This window comes from Bufo bufo, chromosome 2, assembly GCF_905171765.1.
Source record: "Bufo bufo chromosome 2, aBufBuf1.1, whole genome shotgun sequence".
NCBI lineage: Eukaryota > Metazoa > Chordata > Amphibia > Anura > Bufonidae > Bufo > Bufo bufo.
Genome location: NC_053390.1, coordinates 118,494,445 through 118,512,867, shown reverse-complemented (window position 1 = coordinate 118,512,867; position 18,423 = coordinate 118,494,445). Strand labels below are relative to the sequence as shown.

Sequence of the window (18,423 nt, the reverse complement as noted above, 5' to 3'; positions counted from 1 at the left end):
GTTGGCTTATATGCTGATGACATGGTGTTATTTATGTCGCAGACAGAATCCACACTTCCCAGAGCAATCTCTATAATTGAAGCATTCAGCCAGTACTCTGGACTGAGGATTAACTGGTCCAAATCGACCTTATGTCCCCTATACCCACTAGACGATGAATTTCCCCAGTGAGAATTACCCGTGGTGCCTAGCTATAAATACCTGGGTATATATACAGTATAACCAAGGATGCCGCATCCTTCCACACTCTGAATACCCATCCTCTCTTAGAGTATTGTAAAGATAAATTTAGGGTGTGGCAGGGATTACCTCTCTCAGTACCTGGGAGAATCAATTTAATAAAATTGATTATTTTACCCAAGTGCCTATATATACTGCAACATGCCCCCTATGTAGTCCCAAAGACATTTTTTCAGAAACTCGTATCCTTAATGTCACCTTTTAATTTGGGGTTGCCCAGGAATACATTCTATAGGTTTCTGCAGCTAAGACATGCTATGCAAACGCATTATCAGGCTTGCCCACTCCAGGTGCCATAGATGTGCATCAGAAAATGCTGATTTCTGGCATCTTATATGGGCTTGCCCATTTATAAATAAATTTTGGGAGGAGGTAGTGACTCTACTCACAGATTTATTGGGATGTACAGTACCACTTCATCCTAAGATTTGCCTCTTTGGAATATTGCACTAGATTCTATACTCCCAACATACCAGGATATTCTTGAGAGAAACCCTATTTTTGGCACGAAAGGCGATAGTCATTAGATGGATGGGAGACAGAGCACCCACTCTAACACAATGGAAGCTATTGGTCAATACCGTGATCCCGTATGAGAATATAGTGTTCAAAAACAGGGGCTGTATGCCTAAATTCCAAAAGATGTGGGGGGTATGGTGTTCATCAACACAAACGCTTTATTCAGCTCGCTGATTGAAGGAGGCATTGCAAGCGGAACGGACTAGAAACTTGTAATGTTTGACAGGATAGAGGAGATGGGAATTTATAGACCTAGATATACTACCTTTGTTATCACTGCTTTTACCTTTATTAGCAATATGAGCCTTCCCTCTAGAGATGGGATTGAACCTACCGACACGGCACAGGTGTTGAATGTTTTTTATTTATGTCATGTTTATGTAACTTACATTCATTATGCTGATGTATAATATCTGGAAGTACTTGAACATGAGTGTCATTATAATTGGCTTTATGTGTTCAATAAAGCGAATTAAAAAAAAAAACAGCTGTTTGGGATGGGTGTTGGATCCTCACAGATGACCTATCCTGAGGATACAGTCACAGATAACCACTTTAAGGCCTCTTGCACACAAACATATTTTCTTTCCGTGTCCGTTCCGTTTTTTGGGGGACCGTATGCAGAACCATTCATTTCAGTGGGTCTGCAAAAAAACGGAAGTTACTCCGTATGCATTCCGTTTCCGTATTTCCGTTCTGCAAAAAAATAGAACATGTCCTATTATTTTCCGCATCACAGCCAAGGATAGTACTGTTCTATTAGGGGCTAGCTGTTCTGTTCCGCAAAATAGTGAATGCACAAGCATGTCATCTGTATTTCTTGCGGATCAGTTTTTTTTGGACCGCAAAATACATATGGTCATGTGCAAGAGGCCTAATTAGTAGCTATAAAACATACGGTCTATACAGTGGATATAGAAAGTCTATACACCCCTGTTTAAATGTCAGTTCCAGCTGAAGAAAAACAGCCCCAAAGCATGTTGCTGCCACCACCATGCTTCAATGTGGGTATGGTGTTCTTTTGGTCATGTGCAGTGTTGTTTTTGCGCCAAACATATCTTTTGGAATTATGGCCAAAAAGTTCAACCTTGGTTTCATCAGACCAGAACACCTTTTCCCACATGCTTTTGGGAGACTTCAGATGTGTTTTTGCAAAATGTAGCCGGGCTTGGATGTTTTTCTTTGTAAGAAAAGGCTTTCGTTTTGCCACTCTACCCCATAGCCCAGACATATGAAGAATACGGGAGATTGTTGTCACATGTATCACACAGCCTGTACTTGCCAGATATTCCTGCAGCTCCTTTAATGTTGCTGTAGGCCTCTTGGTAGCCTCCCAGACCAGTTTTCTTCTCGTCTTTTTATCAATTTTGGAGGGATGTCCAGTTCTTGGTAATGTCACTGTTGTGCTATATTTTCTCCACTTGATGATGACGGTCTTCACTGTGTTCCATGGTATATCTAATGCCTTGGAAATTCTTTTGTACCCTTCTCCTGACTGATACCTTTTAACAATGAGATCCCTCTAAATCTTAAAAGTTTTACAATAATCTAACATTAATTCTGCAATATCCTGTATCCTTATAATAACATGTATCTGTCTTTCTATTCTGTACTATGATGCTTTCATGTTATTATGGCGACAGCCTCATTATTCTGGAAAGACTCCAATGTATGGACTGACAAGATATTTGTTGATGTATACAAAATTTTAATTTGTTAATACCTTTATTGGAAATCAATAAAAACGATTTTGATAAAAAAAAACAATGAGATCCCTCTGATGCTTTGGAAGCTCTCTGTGGACCTTGGCTTTTGCTGTGGGATGCGACTAAGAAAATTTCAGGAAAGACCAACTAGAGCAGCTGAACTTTATTTGGGGTTAATCAGAGGCACTTTGAATGATGGCGGGTGTATGCTGACTCCTATTTAACATGATTTTGAATGTGATTGCTTAATTCTGAACACAGCTACATCCCCTGTTATAAGAGGGTGTGCACACTTACGCAACCACATTATTTTCGTGTTTTTTTTGTTTTCTTCCCTCCACCTAAAAGATTTCAGTTTGTTTTTTAATTGAGTGGTACAGTTTATAGGTCACATTAAAGGTGGAAAAAGTTCTGAAATGATTTAGCACAGAAACCTGACATTTTAACAGTGGTGTGTAGACTTTTTATATCCACTGTAGAAGCAGTACACGAAGTAGTGTGTGTTTTTAATATGGCCACCCCGGGGATGTTAAAAAATAGCTGCAGCTTTTAAAATTGTACATTTAATTAGGGAACTAAAATCAAATACTTGATATGTTCCTTTTAACATCTAGGTTCTGTCATATCTTAGGGCTGAAATCCATTACAATTGTTATATCGTAATGTTACCTCCTTTCTTGTTATCAGGTGAAGGCAGCTACAGGGGAGCAGGTATCTGCTGAAGATTTAGGAGGAGCAGATTTGCACTGTAGGTGAGGTATTGCATAGACTGCACTTCATTCATATCATTCTTATTACCTTTGGTTTATGTCAAGTTTATGCCAAAAGAATACTTCTCATCAGCTTTGATAGCCATCATGCTTTCATTTCTTAGTTAGATTTCTGCATTTGTATGTGATTTTTAAATTTATTTATTTTTTATACACCTTTCTAATTACACTCGATGAGATACACATCCATTTGAATGTAGACCTCTATTCACTCGGTCTGACAACCAACTCCTACTGAGCGGAGATAACTGTAGCTTGTAGATTCAGAGTCCATGGCTGTAATATGTTTAATCACTAAATAGATATTATAGATGTTATATGTAAGCAAATTCTGCAACAGGTGCACATACACAAAGTAACAGCAAACAATAAGCAAATAAATATGAGGCATTTAGCAGATCTATTTTGCAGACCACTTTTTTTTAAATGGGGTCCTATTTCTTGATACCGTGAATATAGCATTAGTAAAATTTGTAATCCATGGATTCGATGAGTGCTGTTACATGCTCATTTATTTCATTTCATAGGATGTCCTGACTTTCTTTTTAGGTCTGCAAACGTTTCTTTACAAATATTATTGTGGACTCTCTGACACTTACTCAGATAGCTGAAAATAAGAAGTTCATGGTGATCGTCATATTAAGCACCCCTGTTGTGAAGCCTTTCCCTTCAGAGCTCAGCTGTTTGTGTTGCAGACCTCTCCTCCATTCTGAGGCCGGGTTCACATCACCATCTAGCTTTCCGTTCTTCTCATCTGCCAGGACAAGAAAAATACATTTTAAACATCAATTATGATCAGTTTGTGTATCTTCTGTCAGAGATCAGTTATTTTTGACTGGATAAAAAGTCCTGCAAAAAGTACTCTTTCTCCCGTCAAAAATAACTGATCTCTGACAGAAGTGACACAAACTAATCATAACTGATGGATCTGTTTTTATTTTGAATTTTTCTGTTCTTCTGTCAAATCAGAAGAACGGAAGGCTAAACAGTGATGTGAACTTGACCTAATCCACTAGCAGGAAGTCCTTATTGTCTGCATGTTACTGACAGAATGGAGCTGCAGCCCAGTTATAATCACCGTCAGGGCTGTGGAGTCAGGGCTACTTTCACACTTGCGGTAGCAGAGTCCAGCAGGAGAACAGCCTGCCAGATCCGTGCTAACACTAGCCCACCGCGCCGCCGGGAGTCTGCTCTGGCCCCATTCACTATAATGGGGCAGGCCGGTGGTCCGGCCGCAGCACGGCAAACATGCCAAGAGGCGGCTGGACAAAAACTACAGCATGCCGTGGTTTTTGTCGGCCGTCCATTTCCGGTCCACAGCTTGTTTAACTCCTATCCAGAATGGGCATGATCATCTGCTCTTTTGCAGCCAATGACTGGATTCAGCGGTGACGTTTCCACAAGAGACACATCACCGTTGCTGAAGCCAGTTATTCACTGCAGCAGAGCAGATGATCATCCCAGTGCCGGGGAAGAATTAAACAAGGGAAAGACCGGTAGATGGATACACAGGACCCAGCAAGCAGGACCAGGGCAGCGGGGAGTAGGTAAGTTTGATATATTCCATAGCAGAGGCTTTCTTGCTGCATGCTCCTGTGAAAAGTTACTTATTCATGGACAAACCCTTTAATTCTGTCTTCCTGTTCTCTCTAGCATTTCTGAAATGACTGCAGGCATGTCCAGTAATAAACTTCCTCCTCTGGTCTTCACTACTGAGCATGTGCAGTACAGTTTCAGGCATTGTAACTAAGGGCCTTGGAGAAGCATGAAGATAGCTAGTATAAGGGACAGGAGAGGTGAGAACTGATTGTATATCACCACTAGAACACCCTGCTGGGCTCATATCACATTTTTACCGTCTGTTTAATGTATGCGAAAAACGTATATATTAAACGGATTCCTCAGTCTTATGCCATACTTTCTCCATAGAGTTCCTTTCTCCATAGAGTTCCACTGTAAAACCCCAAAAATGTATACGTTAGCTCAAATTGTTTACTGAACTCTGCAGGATAGAAAAGCGTGGTGTTCTACAAATTTATATCTAAAGATGAGCGAATTTCAGGATATGAAATTCGTTCACGCTTCGTTTACTGGTAAAAGGTGAATTGCGTTATGGATTCCGTTACCACAGACCATAATGCAATTCTAGAACCGAATGCCTTTAGAGGCATTCCGTTATTTATTCTGTCATAATAGAAGTCTATGGGCTGCAAAATGGATCCGTCCTGTTTCCGTTATTCAGGAGAGGACTCCCCGGATCCATTTTACAGCCCATAGACTTCTATTAGGATGGAATAAATAGTGGAATGCCTCTAAAGGCATTCTGTTATGCATTCCGTCATAGAATTGCGTTACGCTCATTGCTGGTATCCGTGTTTTGTGGGTCCGCAAAACATGCTATGGACGTGTGAATGAACCCTAATGGTGAGCCACTTCTCTCTACAAAGACACATCTACCTTCTGACTGCAGTTGCATCCAGGGCTGTGGAGTCGGTAGATAAATGTTCCGACTCCGACTCCTCAGTTTTATGTACTTCCGACTCCGACTCCTCTGTATTAATATGCGAATGTATTTTATACATTCCTTGAGGGAAAGAAACGCAACCTACCACAGGACTACTGGCTGGGAAGCCAACAAGTTTTTATAGCCTTAGCTGAATGACAGCAGTTTTTCCAATGGTTTACAGCTTCAGTCTTGAACTATTGGCCCTCCATTCCCTTTACTTATACAAGTGTCTCACTCTCTAGTCCTGCAAAAAACATATTTATTTAATCCCTTATCAGTGAAAGGCTAGGTTACACATGGACGCTGCGTTCCCTGTAAAAGCAGAACACAACACTATGGAAAGTATAAGTATTGCAGCTCCTAATTGTGCGTTGCGTGCCATATAGTGAAGCACATGAAAAGCATGCTTCTTCACGGTCACTTAACGTGTTCGTTTTGCGGTTACTTGAGGCACTGCATGCATTGGTCTTTATTCTTACAGTAGAGAAGTCATTAATTATAACTTTGTGAATTGGGACATTTAAACTTGCTTTTTTTTTTTTATTCCAATCTAAATTTAGTAGGAGTCGGAGTTGGTGCATTGTTTGCCGACTCCGACTCCAGGTACCCAAAATTTCCTCCGACTCCTCGACTACGACTCCGACTCCACAGCCCTGGTTGCATCTACTAAACAGCAAAGAACATGTGTTTATTAATTCTGGGTTAGAAACTTGATTTTACATGGAGGTGTGCACCCTAGGGCTACATGCACACGACGAAAGAAAATATCCGGATGTTTTTTTCACTAATGCCTTTCTGAGAAACGGACGTTAAAAATTAACCCATTTAATTGTATTGGGGCAGTCTGTCAGTGAAAAACGGACAAGATAGAGCATGTTCTACAGTATTTTTTTGCGTCCGTTTTTCACTGACAAAAAAAACTGTGAATAACCCTGTAGACTACCATTGGTCTTAAAACGGACGTGTGATGGCCGTTAAAAAAAAAATGTACATCACATGTCCGTTTTTCACTGTCGTGTGCATGTAGCCTTAGAGATTTTTCAGTGGATTATTAGAGGTACACTTTAAGAACAAGACCCACTGGAACCTTCCTGTTTTATGTCTGTTCACTTATGATGAGGTTATCATTTTTTCTTAACATTTAGCTTTAAAGGCAACATGTCACCTTTTACATCCTTAAACTACCACTACTGGCTTACACTGTAGACAGTGCACTTCCCTTCGAAGCAAAGATGTCAGCTCTGGTGGCATTCTCGCTTTCAGTTGCCACTTGAGATGAGGCATCTCACCCTAAGGGGTGTTAATCGTGACAGAGTGAGCATGTTTTGGGTATGGACATCGTGAGGACTCTTCATCCGAGTGGCTGTAACTATGTGACTACAATAAGTGATTTTGCATACTGCATGTGGAGAGATAAAACTTCATTTTTCAATATGCAGTTAATAATAATGCAGATAGGCACATGCTTAGAAAGTTAAAAAGCTGAAGTATAAGCCTGTAGTGGTGGTTTATTGATGCAAACAGTAGTAATATTTTCCTTTTAGGCTTGGGTGTTGAATTTTTATGTAAACTAGAGGATGTCAAATGTATACTATAATTAAAAATATACTAGTATTTCTCGCTGTTCGCTTACATAGTGAAAGTACATCTAAAAGACGATCATTAAGAGCCGGCAGGTTAAAGGGGTCTGCCGGCCGCTCTCTGGCTATTTGTGACCAATGTGTATATAAGATGACTATATGGCTCTTACTGATATATCCTTTGTTGAAATTTGGCACTATTTTCTATATTTCATAAGGTATACCCCCAGTCTTTTGTGCTGTCCAAACAGTGGTCTTATCCATACAATGGCCTCTGATGGAGGGTTATGTGACCAGGCAAATCACCTCCATGGGATGTCTCCTCCATTCAAACACACTGGGGGGGAATTTATCATAATGAGAATATTTAAAGTCCGTTTTGCTTGAGTCTGTGTTGGAATAGTTTGTGCCACATTTATCAAATGTCACAGGTTGTCTGATAAATTTGGTTTGTCCTTAAACCTAACACTTCTATCTAAAAAAAACTACTCCAATTTTCTTTCTCCACCCTCCTCCTCACAATGATAAATCTCAAAACATAGCTAACCACACCCACTTTTCCACCCATATTACAAAACTGGAGTTAGTGGTGCAAAAAGTAAGTGTAAAAAGTCGCAAATTTTTGCGCAATCGCTTAAAATTTTGCGCAAGGGAGTGCAAAGAAAGTCGCAAAAGCCCAATTTTTTTACTTTTTGACATCAGAATTTTGGAGTGAAAGTATGATAAATCAGGGCCACTGTGTCTAACACTAAACTCCCAGCTGTGCAAGGACAGATGGCAGGTTCTGTGTATTTGAATGGAGGAGACATCACGTGGAGGGGACTTGCTTGGTCACATGAGCCTTCCATTTTATGCATAGTACCTCTGTGTAGACAGCACAAAAGACTTGCCAAACAAGGAGGAATAACTTACGAAATCTAGTATATAATTATCTCACAAACACATTGGTCAACAATAACCAGAAAGTGGCCAGCCCCTTTAATTGGCTCCAAGCAATCTGCTTCATGTTACTTTTGAGGACATACGTTATGTGCAGATGGAAAAATCTAGTTTTTCTTATTTGCTTTGAACTTACACTTGAACTCGAACTTACCTATTTCATGGGTATCAAATGTGAATGAAGCTGGTAGTAGTACAGCTGTTGGAGTTCAAAACCTAAAAGCATATGAAGATCATGGAACATATCCCTTTCCTCAACAATAAATGTATACATCCTTGACACTTTTCCAGCTGTGTTTTTTTTCATATAACCGGTTCTTTATGCGTAGCTTGAGAACATTATGTGCATGTGATAAAATAAATACTTACTATTCAATATTATGTTATCTAGCTGCGTTCTTTTTATGCCCGGACGATCGTCTCACTGTTTTTCTTTACTGAAATTCGTAAACTCGACTGTCGTCAGCAGCAAATTCAATTACTAATTTCCCCTGAGCAATCTGTTGTGTTGTCTAGCCTGCATGAAGGAATGTTCATGAAGGGCTATGCATTATTAATGGTGATAGCCAGAACCTTTAATTTAATATTCAAGAGAAGAAAATTACTTACACACTGTTTGTCCTCTCAGTCAATATATACGAGTAGCCATAACATTAAAGCCACCAGCCTAATATTTTGGAGGACCCTCTAGACACCACAAGACTTCTGACAGTGTCCTTTGGAATGGTATGACTGAGTGGCATAGATAGACAAATAGCTATATAGAACTCAATAGTATACAGTAATTTGATTTGGTATACAGTGATTTGCAACAGTGTACCTTCAAAACCAAGCTCTGAGCTTTCTCTATAAAGATATGTTATAAAATAAATCAGCAAAGAGTGGCGAAACTAAAAAAGGTATCATGCTAAAAGTGGATTTTCACTTAAAGGGAGTCTGTCAGCAGTTTGACCATGTTAAACCACTGATAGTACTAGGTAGGGGCCCTTGAAGAGCAGGACAAACATACTGTTGTGAAGCTTTTATTATCAGGAGAAGTGTGAATAAGAACTTTTATTCTGCCAGTGCCAGAGGCAGGACTTCACTGTGAACTATTGTCTGCATTGAGCTTCTTCACAGGCCCTTATGTGCTCTGAGCGACAGCTGTAGCATCCAACCAGGAGACCACTTCAGCGATCACTCAGAAGGGAGGGACTGTGAATCACCTCAAAGTAGAGAGCATTTCACAGCAAAGCCCCGCCTCTTCGTCACTTGCAGGATCAGAATAAAAGTTCATATTCACACTAATCTGATAATAAAAGCTCCACAAACTGTTTATTTGTACTGCTCTCTCCAGCTTATACCTAGCGCTGTCAGCAGTCGGCCAAAACTGCTGACAGACTCCATTTAAACTCCTCTTCAGACATTGTTCTTCCTCTTACACTGCTTTGCATCCCAATGAAACGATGAAGTGAATGTCATACTCGTTATCTCTTTGACATCAATTCATGCTTTTCCTTAAAAAAAAAAAAAACTTCTATATGCCGGTTGCATCTGTTTTTTGCTCACCTTTAGGTAAATTTGACACAAGTGTAATAAATCTGTATTATGTCTGTAAATCCCTGCCTGACCTTTGGTTTGATCACCTATACTGACTGATCGGATGATTAAGGGAGTTTGTTCTTTGCAGTTTTCTGATCACCTTTCTTATTATTCAGCCCTAGCCTATAACAGGATATTTCACAAAGACAACCCTCTGTTAGGGCATATGGATGTCATAAAAAGGGTCACCTGCTTGGGACTCCTCTACTAAAAAGCCAGGGTGATGAGACACTCAGAGTGGCTTTCACTTTGGTGAATCCAGCCTGTTTATACTTTACATGGGTAACCATTAAATTACTGCTGCTTCCAGAGATAACAGCTGATTGCTGCAGGTTTCAGCTGGATGTAACTCCTTTTACAGGGATTGTCTGATTATACAAGAAAGGTGTTGTTTCTGATTGGGGGCTTCGGACACCTATTCCCATGATTGGTGGGGGCCCCATTGGTCAGATCTCTACAATCCCTCAGAATAGGGGATACGTTCTTGTAATGGGACAACCCCTTTAAGGACTGTGATCAAATGCTAAGTTATAGAAGTAACAGTACAAAATAAATAAAAGAAGACAAAACAATAAATGCAACTTGCATATACTTGTCTGTATCAGGGGGTTGGGCGATACCCTTTCGATGAGTAGTTTTTTATAGTTAGTCCAATGGCAAAGCATTGGAAATTGAACACTCATTTTAGCACTTTTTTTCTTATTTTAAATCAGGAAATCTGGTGTGACCGACCACTACGCAATAGATGACAACCATGCTCTTCATCTGGCTCGGAAAACAGTGAGAAGTTTGAACTACAAAAAGAATGTTGATGTAAGTTGCATATGTTTGGTGGACACCTCATTTGCTATTTTTCAATTGAATATTTATGCAAAGTAAAATAAAAAAACATAAAATAGACCACATGTTGCATGGCTTTATGTGTTTTATGCTGTAGATGATGTTTTCCTGTTCAGTGTTTTTTATTGTTATTTTTTTTATTTGATTGATTTAGGTGACTATTGAAAAGCCAGAAGATCCACTCTTTCCAGCAGATGAGTTGTACGGGATTGTTGGTGACAATTTAAAGAAGAATTTTGATGTCCGAGAGGTAATAACGTTTAAGATTAACCTGGTTTAATATGTTATAAAATGTTACAGTGCACAAAATATCATTTATGAATCTAATGAAAAAAATTTTTTTGACCCAATAAATAGTTGATTTAAATATGTGTTTCTCATCCTGATCATTGGGGGACACAGGCTTGACCATGGGTATAGCTGTTGCCACTAGGAGGCCTACATTAAGCACAAAGGTGTGAGCTCCTCCCTCCAGCTGTACCCTTCCTAAAAGGACTAAGCTAAATCAGTTTTTAGCTTAGTGTCTGTAGGAGGCAGACCTCCCTGCTTTGCAGGTCTGCTGATAAGTCCCCTCTGTTTCCGATATAGCGGCCCTCCCCAAGGGGCTGCACACCAAAGGTGGTAACCTGGCTGGAACCAGGGGGGCAGAACACGCCAGACGGGTGAGTATTTTTGGCCCAAACACCCCCCTTCTTCCTCCTCCCTCCCCTTCTCCGGACCTGGAAATCCTACTTTAGTTGGTGCGAGCTTCACTAGCTGTCTCCAATTCATTTCTCGTTGCCACGACTTTTGTCTTTCCTGCAGTCGGGCATGGACTTCGGGCTGGCTCTTAGCTCCCTCAAAGGGCAAATTTCGGCTCTTTCTATTCTTTTTCAGCGGACATTGGCTTCGCTCTCTGCGGTTAGGACCTTTCTGCTGGGAGGAAAATAAGAAAAAAATAATTTTCATCAGACCACAAATCAGACTCCCATTCCTCATCAGATCTCAGATCAGACATAAAATAAATAAATTAACTTACCTCTCCTGCTCCAGACGGCGCTGCCACTCACAGATATAGCGCTCTTTTTCTGAACTCGTCGCTCCCTAGTCCTCTGCCAGCACAGAGCTGCACTGTGACCTGATGGTCATAATGCGTGCTTACGCTGTGCGACATCAGGTCGTAGCACAGCGTGTGGCACCAGCAGAAGACCAGAGGGTCGAGAGTGCTTTCGAGCACCTGGTCCTACTGTGTACTAGTGAGCACATCCATAATGGAAGTATTCATTAGTATTCTCTTCATAAGGCACACTGCCATTTTTCTCCCACTGATAAACCATGAGGTTCTTGCTACTGAATCTGCATTTGTATGCCTTACACTCTTCAAACTACTTCTTTGCTCTTAACGAAGTGTGAAAATATACCGCTGCTTTTAATTGCAGCCCCAACAGTGCAAGACTAATATGGAAATGATTGAAATTAAGTTGAAAAAAAAAAAAAAAAGACCTTACGTCTGTTACGTCACTTGGAATTTATCTGAAGCATAGTCTCTTCAGAGAGAAATATATAATCTTATTCACCCTGGGTGCCTCACAAACAGGGAGAACAGCTATTACCAGACTTTCAAAGTATCTCCACATTTCATTCACGGGTCCCCTTTTAGAGGTTACCTGCAGATGAACATTTCCTTCAGCCTGTTGTCATTTTCATTCCTAACATTATTACTTATGATTTGTGGAAAAGGGAGGGAGTCGTCTCACACAAGCTTCATTTTACCGTTTTATTTCCTTGTTATACAGCAAAAATCTCCTCCTGCAATGTCCAGGAGCAGCGTTACAGTGGTGCATGAAAATTTGTGAACCCTTCAGAATTTTCTGTATTTCTTCATAAATTTGACATAAAACTACACACAAGTTCAAAAAGCAGCTTTCCAAATCAAATGAGTCAAACATATTAGGCATTAGGTGGCCCCTTCTCCCCAACTCTGGTGTGAAATTTCCCTACCCTGTCGTGCGCCTGCGTGGCGCGGCACACCTTCTTCCAAAGCTGGGAACGTCATGTCCGGTGCATCCGTGTCACAACAGGAAGGGACAAGGGTGGGAAATTTCAAAGGTAGGGGAAATATCACGGAACACCGGAGCCGGGATCGCGCTGTAACAGGCAGCGCATGCGCGATAAGAGCTCGGTCTTGGCATCACGGCAAGATGTCCATCACAATGTAGAGAGGAGGGGTAAGGGGGCGGGCTTATCGTGCCTTGAAGCAAGGAGGCCGCTGCCCCCTTGACTTCAAGCCTGACCCTGACTTGGAGAAGGCGCCAACAGACATTAAAACTGCGATTTTAACAAATATGAGGAGACAGAATGAGGAAAGAAAATCATGATTAGCAACACACTGGGGGATGTTTTAAGGTACTGTGGTTGGTTTAATATGTGTTTTCCAGGTGACAGGTTCCCTTTAATTGGAGTGCTGTCTGAAGTTGTTTGTCTGCATGTGATATTGGATCAATATCCTCAATAAATAATCAGGTCTAATATTCTTGACTAATTTGTTTGATTTGGGAATTGTGTGAAGTTGAGGGGGAATTTCCAGCCATGCTCACTTTGGATGCGGAAAAGGCATTTGACAATGTAAGGTGGGCATGGCTGGGAGCAGTATTGGATAGGATGGGATTCCAAGGGGCTTTCAGGACATATGTGTCCCAAATGTACCATAATCCGAGAGCGAAGGTTTATACCCAAGGCTTTCTATCTAAGCCCTTTCAGCTTCAAAAAGGCACTCGGCAGGGATGCCCACTATCCCCACTCCTGTTTAACTTAGCATTAGAACCGCTCGCCAGAGGATTGTGCGACTCAAGTGTCTTTGAAGGTATCAAAGTTGGGGGATGTCGGGCAAAAGCGGCTTTGTTCGCTGATGACCTAATTCTATTTCTGGCCCGCCCGAAACAACATATGGGGAGAGTGATGGACCTGCTAAGTGAATTTGGGAAATACTCTGGCTACGCGGTAAATAGGACTAAATGTGAATTGCTTCCATTGGCACAAGGGGATGACGGGAGGGATATTGGCACAGGGAAATTTGGTATTGCCAAACCGTCGACCCAAATTACCTATCTAGGGATCAAAATAGGAAAGTCACACATTCCTTATATAGGTTGAACTACCCACCCTTGTTTGCCAAAATTAAAAAGGATTTAGATAGGTGGAATAATTTACCCTTGTCTCTAATGGGCTGGTGCCAACTGGTTAAGATGATGGGTGCAGCGTAGCTAATGTATCCTCTACAAACAATTCCTGTCCTCTTACGTCATGCTGATATAGGGGACCTTGAGAAGAAGTTTACTCAATTCCTGTGGAGAGGTAGGAAGGCAAGAATTGCGTTAAAAAAGTTAAAACTTAAAAAGGAACAGGGAGGCCTTATTTTTCCAGACCTGTGAGGTTATAATCTGGCGTGCCTTAGTAGACACATACTAGACTGGGTCAACAAGACTTCTTTCTACTCGAACATACGAGTTGAGAGTCAGTTAGCATCACCATGGAACCTGACAGCCCTCCTTCACACCAAAGTATCGAAACTCCCACTTGTAGCAAGGAAGTCCCTTATTCTCAGAGACACAATTATCACATGGAAAAATGTGAGGAAGCTGTTTGGCCTACCTTATTTGTTTTCGAAACATCTCCCTTTACAGGGTAATCCCAACTTCCCTCCTGGTTATAGTGAGAAATCCTTCCTAGAGTGGGCAAATAAAGGAGTGTCTAAGGCAGGGGATCTGATCCACGAGAGGGAGGCCAAATGGGCATCGCTGGGTGAGCTAACAGAGAGATGGAACCTACAGAAACCGGCACAGTTCCAATATATGCAGGTTCTCAGCTATGTAAAGAGCATTATAAGCGATTTATCCAAAGAGGGGCAGAGGAACAAATTTGATTCCTTTCTAGGACATAAGTGTAGAATGTCTATTTCAGAAATCTACATGATATTGAGGGCAACCTGGGAAGATCAGCTGGCGGTTAACTTGTTCAGAAAATGGGAAAATCAACTAGGTGTGACGGAATTAGAGTCCATTGCTCGGACAGGTATTCAGGCGCTCTATAAAGCAGTACCCAATGAACAGATGAGAGAAACTCACTTCAAGATCCTTCATAGGGCAATTTATGGATTTAATTTACCACCTTCCCTAGCCAGACCTGATAGGATAACTGCCTGTCCAAAGTGTAGCACGCCAGGGACAGATTTGTTCCACGGTATTTGGGCTTGCCCCAGTTCAATGAGCTTCTGGTCTCAAGTGCTTGAAATTATGAGAAGGCGAGGCAACAACCGCTCAGAATTATCACCCCTTTTGGTCATATTTCAGGCAGAAGAAAAACAATCATCTGATAATGAAAGAGGTAGAGAGAGGAAGGGCCTGACTACTCTTGAGCATAAGATAATGTTGGAGGCAAAGAGATGCCTATTGACACAGTGGCTATTGGCGGACATTCCTAGTGTGGAAATGTTGTTGAATCGAGTTAAACGTTTATTCCTTCTGGAATGGCGTGAGGCTATCACCAGGAAAGAAATGCTGGGGAAGAAACTGTACAAAGTATGGAGGAGTTTCATGTTACAGTTTATTTCCAATTCAGAATATCCCTCATTGATGGAACCCTTCAAACTCACAGCGTGGTACCTACAGGAGGATCTGAAGGACCAGCTGGGGGATTTGAAAGTGTGAAGGCTTAAATAAAGGATATTACAAGAATGAAGAAATGGTTGGGAAGATTATTAGTAGTAAAGATAGTTGGACGTTCAAAGTAGCCGAGATGTTCAGGAAGGACAAAAGGGGGATGGGGAGGGGGGAAGAGAAGGGGGATGTATGGGAGAGGGTAGGGAGTCAGGGGGGGAGGAAAAGGGCAATATTAAAATAAGATCATATGTTTTTTGGTTATCAGTGGGAGGGGGGCGGGGAGGGAGAACGGAATAAAGGGAAAATTGGGAAATGTATTTGCTTGTCACGCTAAGACTGACAGTTTACTGAGTTTCTTGTACTGAGATTTACTTATGCCAATTGTCACCAAATGGCCGTGTGTACGGTATGCATGTACTTTATTTTCCCAGAATAAAAGTTTATAAAAAAAAAAAGATGGATCCCTACATGTCATCAGCTCGGTAGAGTCAGAGAAAGCCCTCTTATCATCATGGAACATTGACATAGCGAACTTTCTGAATGGGGCCCCCAAGAACCCTCAACATGTTGCTCAGGATTGGCAGGTGGTGGAATCTGGAAGAGGCACCAAGCATTGAGGGCTGTGTGATATTTCACTCGGACGTTTGGGTGTTTGTAGCTTTATATCTCTGATGATCAGAAATTCAGATAAATGCCATGACAATTTAGTGTGGACTTTACCCAAAATTCTGTGGCAGCTACTTGCGCTGGTTAGTTATAATTGTTATTTGTTTTTTCTTTGCCTTTATCATTTTGTTTTTCAGTTGGGCGTTCTTCACTCTCAGCTGAATGAACCCATCCAAAGATATTGTGTAAACTGCTTCTTTCCTTGGAAGGCCCAAATCATCCCTAGTGTGACACTGAGATGTATCAGGTTAAGCTTTCTTAATCTTTCCAATGGTTCTTAGGTTTATTTCTTTGAATGTTAGAGGTCTTAACAGCCCCCCAAAACAGCCTTTCTATGGCAGGAGGCATTAGAGCTTAAATAATTATTCTAGTCTGCCTCATCAACAATGTCCACTATACTATTGTAGTGTTATATGCTCCCAATACGCTTCAAGTCAGCTTTCTGAAAAAACTCTATAGAAAAGTAGATAAAGTTAGACAGGGTCATGTGGGGATTATACCTTGCCTCCTATGTCAGAACTCGACACCTCCCACTCTTCTAGATACAAGAATGCTACCCTTCAGCAATGGGCACATTCAGAAGAATTGTTTGATATCAGGCGCATTGACCAACCACAGGAAAGGGACTTTACATATTTTTCTAATGCGCACCATTCTTATTCCCGTATTGACCTGTTTTTGATTTCCAGATCACTAATCCCAATTGCCTCAGAATCCACCATAGGACTAATCGAGTGTTCTGACCACGCAGCCATTATGCTGACCGTACAAGAATCAAATGCGACTCCATGCCCTTTCCTTTGGCGCTGTAATACTTTTCTTTTATCTCGTCCGACATATAAAGCTGACTTGGAGACTGCCCTACGTGAATTTTTCCAACATAATGTAGGATCAGTATCATGCTCATTATCACTGTGGAACGCCCATAAGGCGTTTATTAGAGGGAATTTTATTAAACTGAGCCACACTGCTAAGGAAGTCAGAGACAACAGAATTTCTGAGCTACTATCCTCTATAAAGGAAGCGGAGACCAAGAATAAAGCTTCACCTGGGCTCTCAGATCATTTGAAAGACCTCAAACTTCAACTTAAAGATTGTCTCCTATACAGATATGAACACAACCTACAAAAGGTTAAAGCTAAATATCATTCCCAAAATAACAAAGTAGGGAGATTAATGGCTCAGAGGATAAAAGCTCAGAGGATTAAATCCAGGATTCCCTACTTACGTTCCTCTAAAGACAACTCGTTGATCATAGACCCCCAAGGTATTGTGGACAGCTTTATGGAATACCCATTATAACCTAAACTCCTCTCAAAATGCATCTTTGGGATCTCAGACAGAAATTAAGGCATTCCTGAAAGACCTTAACCTACCTCATATCTCAGCCGAACAATTAGACCTGTTAAGCAATCCTCTCTCCGCTAATGAACTCCAGAAAATTATAAAATACCTCCCCAACCAGAAAGCCCCGGGACCTGATGGTCTTTCTAATAGTTATTATAAGACCTTTTCAGATATCCTCCTTCCCTTTATGCAGGAAGCATTACAGAAAGGTTTCTCTAGCAGCTCCTTCCCATCGGAGATGCTCTCAGTAGTCATAGTCACCATTCCGAAAACGGGGAAATCACCGGGACACTCCGCAGAACTTTAGGCCCATTTTGCTATTAAAATACTGACCTAAAAATCGACGCCAAAGCCCTAGCTGCTTGCCTGGCACCCATTCTACCTTCGTTAATAGATTGTGACCAATCTGGATTTATCAAAGGTAGACAAATAATTGGGAACACACGGAGAGTTATGAACATAGTTGACTATGTTGGGAGGTCCGGTGTGGGGGCGGTGTTGGTTACCTTGGATACCGAGAAGGCATTTGACCGTATTAACTGGTCTTTTGCCTTCTCGGTGCTTCAAACAATGGGATTGTGTGGCACCTTTCTGGGAGCAGTGAAGGCCCTATATAGTAACCCCTCGGCTCGCGTTTATGTAAATAACGCCTTACAGTTGTGTTCCAAATTATTCAACCCCCAATGCTGTAAAGGGTTTTAGGGAATTTAGTGTACATTTGTAATTGTGTTCAGAATGAAATCTTACAAGGACTTTTTAACCAAATGCAATTAAAATGACATCAATTGTTTTTGTAATACAGTATTAAATGTTTTTTTTTGTGATTTCTTCATTGACACAATTATTCAACCCCTTAAAGACTACCACTCTTAAGAACAGAGGTTCATTCAAGTGTTTTCGATCAGGTATTGAAAACACCTGTGAATGTCAAGGAGCAGCAATCAAGCATAATAAGCACCAATTAGGCAGATTTAAAAGGACTGTGATACTCAGCTCCTTCTAGACATTTACTGGTGTGTTTACAAACATGGTGAAGTCAAGAGAATGGTCCAGGAAGACAAGAGAAGAGGTGATTTCTCTTCACAGGAAGGG

The 18,423-nt window shown here is 41.1% G+C and overlaps 1 protein-coding gene across 1 annotated transcript in view; it reads left to right on the top strand.

The window, feature by feature from the left end:
• The window catches only part of MCCC2 (methylcrotonyl-CoA carboxylase subunit 2), a 174,365-nt gene that overhangs the window by 101,697 nt on the left and 54,245 nt on the right, over nt 1-18,423 (top strand). The window contains exons 8-10 of the mRNA XM_040421473.1: nt 3,153-3,217; nt 10,555-10,654; nt 10,836-10,931. Coding sequence (XP_040277407.1) covers nt 3,153-3,217; nt 10,555-10,654; nt 10,836-10,931 — 261 coding nt within the window. The remainder of the gene's footprint in view (nt 1-3,152; nt 3,218-10,554; nt 10,655-10,835; nt 10,932-18,423) is intronic.